This window comes from Hibiscus syriacus, unplaced genomic scaffold (genome assembly GCF_006381635.1).
Source record: "Hibiscus syriacus cultivar Baekdansim isolate YM2019G1 unplaced genomic scaffold, ASM638163v2 tig00110548_pilon, whole genome shotgun sequence".
Lineage (NCBI taxonomy): Eukaryota > Viridiplantae > Streptophyta > Magnoliopsida > Malvales > Malvaceae > Hibiscus > Hibiscus syriacus.
Window position 1 is genome coordinate 4479551 of NW_024062775.1, and position 7524 is coordinate 4487074.

A 7524-nucleotide genomic window follows, 5' to 3' on the forward strand; every position below is an offset into this window, starting at 1 on the left:
GGAATAGAGTTGATAAGTTGAATTTTAAGTTGAATTTGACTTGTCATCTATGAGAATAAGAAGATAGAAGTGTTAGAATTTTATTTACAACATACTGAAATTTTAGTATGATTCTTGAATTACATATGAAGGATAGGATTTTGAAGTCATAGAGGATTTTCATGGATATAAGTTAGTTTAAGTAATGGTAGTTGAGTTTAATGACATGGTAGGGGTTTAAAATAGAAGAATTGAAGGAAAACTTGATGATTTTCGAGCTTAAAATACAATTTCTGGGTAGAGGGAACCGATACCCTATGAATGGGAATCGATTCCTCCTCTTGAACGAAAAAATTCCAGTATGTTCAGGGGGTATCGATTCCCCTGGGGGGGTATCGATTCCCCCCTAAATGAAAATATATAATTTGATTCATTAAACCGGTTTAAGTTATTAACATCAAGTTTAAAGTTTAGGCTTCTGATAGTTGTTTTGAAATGATATATTTATGTAGATATTGAGCCTAAACAAGTTCCGGAATAATCAAAGGATTATAATCGAATCAAAGCAAGGCTAAGGTGAGTGCAATTTAATTTGTACTTATATTATTGAATAAACATTGGCTTGTGATTAGCTAGTGATGGAGTTACTATGGTGAGAAGTAACTCCTAAAATGTGATTTGATTGGTAATCTATGTGATGATTTGTGTGATTATGGGATATGTGTTAAAACACAATGATCTAAATGACTACATGAATCATGTGGTATAAGTTATGTGATTACATGTATGTATTAATACATATTGCTTGCATTACATGTTAATGTGATCATGAATAGGTAGAAAGGAAACAAATGATGATATAAGAATCTGTTATAAGATATATGATATGAAAATATGATAGTGAGCTATGTGAAAGAACTATGAGATATATGAGTTATATGGAAAATATATGCGAACAAGATATGACATCTATGTTTATATGAAACAATGCAAGGTGATATGAGCTATGTGAGATATGAATATAAAATCATATGAGAAGTGAAAAGAATTACATGAAAATAGACTAAGTGATTACATGTATATGTGAAAGAAGCTATGAGCTTATATGAATATGTGATATGAATGAAGCTATATGATACGATCTATGTGATTACATGCACATATGATATATGTTATATGAAATGACATATGAATAGGCAATACGTGATACATGTGATATGATATGGAATACATGGTTACACATACATGTGGTATGTGACAGAAGAGAAATGACAAGTAATGTGAACTGTTAAATGATAATGCTCATGTTATGTGATATGAGAGCTAGGGTATAGTTGGCATGCCAAGGGTCGAGGGTTTACCTATGTTCTTCAGGACATATGGACTGTTTACCTATGTTCTTCGGGACATATGGACTGATTACCTAGGTTCTTCGGAATCTATGGACTGGTCCTTCGGGACATTGATCGAGCTGTGGTGACAGCATATGTGTGCACAACCTCAATGTACTCACATACCTTAAGTTCTCACTAGTGTACATGGGGGAATAAAGTGATTAAACAAGCATACTGAATGTGATATGTATACGATGGGTTTATAAATGGTTATCAAAGGTAAGTGGTTTGAAATGTGTTACATGAACCATATGATGTTATGTGTGTTTCTTAATGATAATGATAGAGATTATGATAATGATGGTATATGTTTATGTATGCTTTATGTTATATGAAATATTATATGTTTTATATGCCTCACTAAGTCATCGACTTAGCGTGTGATTGTTTCACACGTAGGTTTGGAAAGCGAAAAGAAAAGTAAAGAGGAACAAGACAGGTCAATTCTCCTTACCGAATGTCAGATCAGAAGAGAGGTGAATAATATGTATTTTTGTATATAAAGTTCTAGTTGGCATGTAATCAAAAGAATATATTGTATAAGCTCTGAATAATTTTGTAAATGTTTTGAATAATTTAAATGTTATAAAAGTTTTTAAATTACTCACTATTTTATACGAATAAATTTTTGAAAAGTCAATGTGACACTTCGGACTCGTATCCTGTTCGGATACGGGTTGGGGGTGTTACACTATACATGATGAAAATATATTCAAGCATTTGATCAAGGACAATACCTATTATTAAAGCTTTGACTGATTATTTCAAGGATGGTTATTCATAAATTTCTTCTGAAAAATCCCTCGACACTAACAAATAAATGTGTTAAAAATACCAGGGAAAAAACTATTAATTAACTATTAAAAGAATTATTAATTGAGCTCAAAATATTTTTCAACAATTTTTGTTCATATAAAAAATAAATCGTCTCAAACCCTAAATACATCAACAAATTTATGTACAAATGGTCATTTAATCACTAATTTATGGGTCTTCAAAATCAAGATAATGTCGAATATGTGTTTTGCAGAGTAACACCAATGTCTTGAAAGTAAAAGAAAAAAGATGGTTCAACTAAAAAAATATAGTTTTGGTTTCTTTTGTTATGATGCATGTTCTATATTTGTGCAATGCAAAGTGAAACCACAAATTGTCTAGGATTCCATCTTCTTCTCTGCAAACGGTTTGAAATTACCAACACTTCATGCTAAAGATTTGCAAACCTTCATGATTCCTTATTCACTTATTGGTGTCTTGTTACTTTTTTTTCCTAGCTATCCAAATCACCTTGATTTTTTCATTTGCAAGTATCATTCCCAAAATGTACACTTTAGCAGAGGGAAAAAAGGAATTCAAACTTTGAATCATCAAAATTCAAAGCATTGCACTGTTGGTTCAATTAAATCCTGAAAATCAGAACTCATTTTGCAGGGTGCTTGGAATACTTTGAGAGCTAGCAATCATGGGAAAGAAAACAAAATAAGCTTACACATGTATAGCAAACACCCACACAGTTCAAATTTGTAGTCCAATTCTCTTTTACCCATGCATCGAAATATCACATGGGGAGTCTCAATCTTTGTTGTCTTTGACAAGAAAACTATTACAGTATCCCTAATGTAGATTGTGCCCATCAGTCTCATGCATGCCATCTGTCTTGCGAATGCATCCGCCTTTCGATTTGTCTTCAAGGCCCCCACTATCACAAAACAGAACCGAGTTTAATTACTCGGTGGCTGTTAATTTGGGGGGAAGCATTTATATTTTCAGGACTTTGGATTGAAGAAAAAGTTTGGGGTTTGATGGGATTTAAATGAGTAAAAAATTATTTGTGCAGATTGCCTTGTGAAAATATAACAATTAAAGGCAAAACTAGAGGGTTCGTAGGGTCTAGCGTTGTCAGCTACATGTGTAAGGCAATTCAAGACTTCTGGTTTAGTCTGCCTGGGAACTATATTGTATGTTGCTTTTGCATTATTGAATAGCATTGCCATATATATATATATATATATATATATATATATCATGCATGCGTGTGCTTCTGATTGCTTGAAATGCTAAACAAAAATTTAATTCTTGTTTTTCCTATTATTTTAATTTATATATAAGGTTCTTGACCTTTGTTATTATTTTTTTCGTAGATCTCTTACTTTTACATGCAATCAAGTTTGAGTTAGATAAAAAATTCATGACTTTGCCTTTATGTAAATTCCAAAGTCATCCAGCATGCTACATCTGCTAGAATTTCTGAATTGATGCAGAACAATTATGCATATTAATTTAAATATTTTAGAATATTATGATTTTTAAAATTAGAATAAATAATAAAAATATATATATATATATATATATATGTTGATCCATAGAATCGATTTTGGAGAGAAACTTTTGTGGTGAAGAACAAATTAGGGAGACTAGTTTTTCTCACTTGACCCATTTAGAAATTTCCAACTGTGTTGATGGATAAAATAATTTTTGTCAGCGCATATGGATAATATATATTTCCTTACTTTTATAGAAGAGTTTTACCTTTTCATTTTCACACCCCCATGAATGTGAATTTATTGAACAATAAGATTTAAGCATCTGTGTCGGATACTGAAATCATGCTGTAAGAGTTGAGGAAAATAATGCATTGAAAATCATTATTTCAAACATCTGCTACTCCCTAGCTGATAATAGCGTGTCCGTCATTAGATATATTACTTTAGCAAAAAGACAGCTATGTTTGGTCTTGTCCGTACTTGCTTATAATCTGGAGATAATCAAATTGATTATCTTCTACCTCATTCGATCTGGCCAAAAGCGTTTGATTATCTTCAAAGCTCTTACCACTTTGTCTTCTTCTTTTTTCACTGCAACCGTATCAACGTTTGACTATCCGAATACGTGAAAGAACTTGCGCAAGACATAATGACTAAACACTTGCACAAGTGTTAATGGGCCAATCAGACTATTAAGGGGTTTAGATTCGATCGTTTAGATTTTTAGACTAATGTTGTTGAATGGGCCGGTAAGATTCGGTCATTTTTGGTCTGAACTACGCTCGTTAACGATGTCTTGCATCCAGAAATTATTTAATAGATCTAGTTCATCAAATTGTCTATCAATCTCAAATTAATTTTCACATAACTACCCACTTCTTATTTATATGTAGGAAAAAAGTGAAGATTCACCTTACGAAAAAATAAGATTGATGAAATATTATTAGTTGAAATCACAAATGAAGTGATGAGTCAAGTTCAACTAATAATTTTTTTCATGCGCGATAACTGCAATAATAAATTTAAATATATTCGGATTTTACATTTCTTATGGTTTTGATATTCTAAATTAATACTCAAATATTTTAAAGAAAGCATTTATTATATATCATGCTAATATAATTTAACAGGAAAATTACTTGTTCGGGATCTGCTTTACAGCAGGAGTACCACGTAGCTCCTCTCCTTTTCTATGAGTCTCTGACAGGTAGTTGAGGTTTTATTATTAAGTAAATTACGCATTTAGTATTTAAACTACTAGTGTAAGCGTTTAATGTGAAATGATAGAGTTATCTATTAACATATATTATTTTTACAAATTTCATATTAATAAAAAAAACGTTAATTTTTTTTAAAAGTTTATGCACTAAAACGGACAAAACTGATAGTTTAGTACCAAAGTTAAGTTTTTAACGATGGATATTAAAATGAAACAAAAGTTAAACGTTAAGTATGACTTTGAAAAAATTAAAAGTTTAAATAATAAAACGAGTCAAAATTAATAGTTTAAATATTAAACGTGTAGTTTACCCTTCGTTATTTTGCTTGACATCTTATTAATATAGAACTCCGAAACCGTGAATATACAGCAAAACTCAGAAAGAAAATTGTTGATGTGTCAACTTCGGTTTTTAATTTGTAGTGAATAACTTTTTAATAATTGCAAAGAAAATCTATAAAACTCTTGACAAATTCTATTATTTAAATTGGAATAAGAAACTTCGACCACAAATAATTAAAAGCAACATGCATGCATGATATCACTCTTGTTTGGATACTACAGACTACAGTGCGCTTAGCGCAGTTCATTTCTAGCACTCACACTGACGATTGATCTAACGATGAAATAAAGGAAGTAGACGACGATGATCAAACTTTTATAAGTGAAACGATGACATTCACAAACTCAGTCTTCTCCTTGGACATGCGATCGGCAATAATTTCCCTGTACCTTTGGAACACTTGATCGACGATGTCTTCACCAAAGTGGCTGACAATTAATGGCTCCACCACAGCTCTCATGCACTTGGCTACGTTGTACCCTCCATCTTTGAACGCATCAGATAAGTCGGTTTCGTTCTGATAGGCGTTCCAATTTACTTCGGTTACTTCCAATCGGTCGATGCTGAACGACCCTTCTTTCAAAACCTCATATTTAACCTCTACCTGAGATGGTGTGTATTGAGGGATGTTGAAGGTGTTCAGTTTCTCTTCTTCTATCATTCCCTGCGTTTATTCATGTAGTTTTAGATATTTGACTGGCGATGAATCCAATATTAAGAGGAAAGTGTAAACGCAGATTGATTTTTACTATATCGACCTGTCGGTGTCAGACCAAATACTGAGAAATGATATATCGTTTTTTTGAACTCATCAAATGACTGATCCTAAATTCGAATAGCTACGTTAAATTGTTATACCTCAAGTACCATATCATTGAGAGCCATGGCCAAAAGCTCCCAAATGTAACAACCCTCTTTGCTTGAAGGATCATCACTTCTTCTCCCTAAGACAGTCAAAACCATACGCCCTCCATCCACCAGTTCCTCCGATCTACACTTCAAAAACAAGGAAAAATCTTGCTGGAACTGCTTATAATACGCCCTGAGCACGTCCGGTGGACTTGAGCTGGCCATGTAAATGTTCCCTTTATTATTTTCCAGCCCTTCAGGAACCTGAATCACAAAACAAACCACTCATAAATTGAAATAATGATATAAATAATTGTATACGTAGTACACACAGTACTCCAATAATATATATATACGGAACCTGAGAGAGCCATTGGAGACTGTATGAAGAGTGTACAAAATGAAGGCTGTTTTTCCTGAAAAGCCTGCCGTAGAAGGAACCAGGTACTCCGGTGAAGAAACAGGGTCCACTGTCGGTTCCAAGTTGGTTCCTCAGATTGGTTTGGAAGACGGAGAGGGACCGGAAAATGGTGTTGAAGTCATTCCCTGGAAGATCGTTGAGAAACACTTGATACTCGGGGGATTTTCGTTTCATTTTCCGGCGAAGACTATCCACCACTTTGATGAGTTCAGACACCGCAAACAAAGTGTTGGGTCCCGAAGAACAGCCCAAATCGGCGATGGCTATTGCCACCGGACAACTGCTTTTGTAGAGCTTAGTTATGGCGTCCTCTGTGATCGGTTTCGTCATCGTTATCACCTTTTGCTGCTCCCACGCAAAAAACACACACACACACACACAATCACATACCGTGAAAGTTACTGACAAATACATATTAAAGTGTTATATATATACCTGAACTAAAGAGTTGTTTGCATAGCTACTATCTCCAACTCCTCCATTCATGTGAAGAACTTGACCTACTTCCATGTCGATCGATCTTTTATCTTTCAAAGCTGAGATTTGGGTTTTCTTTGTGCAGTTAAGAGACGTTGCATGAGTTCCTATTTATAGACGATGGACGAGCAATATTTCCTTTTTTTGGGATAAAAAATTTAACAACCACTGAAATTATCCCAGATTATTAGAAGGATAATTACAAGACAATCTTATTGGCAACAATCACATATTTGTCGAAAACCATCAAAATTCAAAACCGTTTTACTTGTGTTTATACGAAATAAACCAATAGATTCCTTTCATGCCTGTCCCTCAAGAAAATTTTGGGCCCAGAAACTTTTATGGATTAACTACTTTTTAATCCTTCAAAATTTTGAAGTTAAATAAATTGAGTTATGGCCCCTCATTTTTTGCTTTTTAACCACGATTATTGGATTAAATAGTTTTTAAATTTTCATCAATTTCAAAATTAGGTCAATCGTATCTTTCTCTCAATATTTAACTTTTTAAGATGACCTAACAATTAGGGGTTGGGCAGGGGTCTTGGCCCCTAAATTGATAAAAAAAAAAAAATC

General features: G+C 33.2%; 1 protein-coding gene across 1 annotated transcript; it reads right to left on the reverse strand.

Moving 5' to 3' along the window:
- Positions 1 to 5388: 5388 nt before the first annotated feature.
- Positions 5389 to 7032, reverse strand: LOC120130587 (S-adenosyl-L-methionine:benzoic acid/salicylic acid carboxyl methyltransferase 3-like). Its single transcript, XM_039147799.1, has 4 exons — positions 6905 to 7032; positions 6410 to 6814; positions 6058 to 6312; positions 5389 to 5863 (listed from the first exon to the last, which is right to left on the reverse strand). The coding sequence occupies exons 1-4, from the start codon at positions 6977 to 6979 to the stop codon at positions 5507 to 5509; spliced, it is 1092 nt and encodes a 363-aa protein (XP_039003730.1). The 5' UTR covers positions 6980 to 7032; the 3' UTR covers positions 5389 to 5506.
- Between the last annotated feature and the right edge of the window lie 492 nt (positions 7033 to 7524).

What these genes read in the sequence shown, in the direction of transcription:
- LOC120130587 (XM_039147799.1), bottom strand. Translation starts at nt 6,979, where the DNA reads ATGGAAGTAGGTCAAGTTCTTCACATGAATGGAGGAGTTGGAGATAGT. An exon ending in GTCTCCAATGGCTCTCTCAG is followed by an intron (nt 6,313 to 6,409) that starts GTTCCGTATATA and finishes TTTGTGATTCAG; the next exon opens with GTTCCTGAAGGGCTGGAAAA. An exon ending in TCAATGATATGGTACTTGAG is followed by an intron (nt 5,864 to 6,057) that starts GTATAACAATTT and finishes GAATAAACGCAG; the next exon opens with GGAATGATAGAAGAAGAGAA.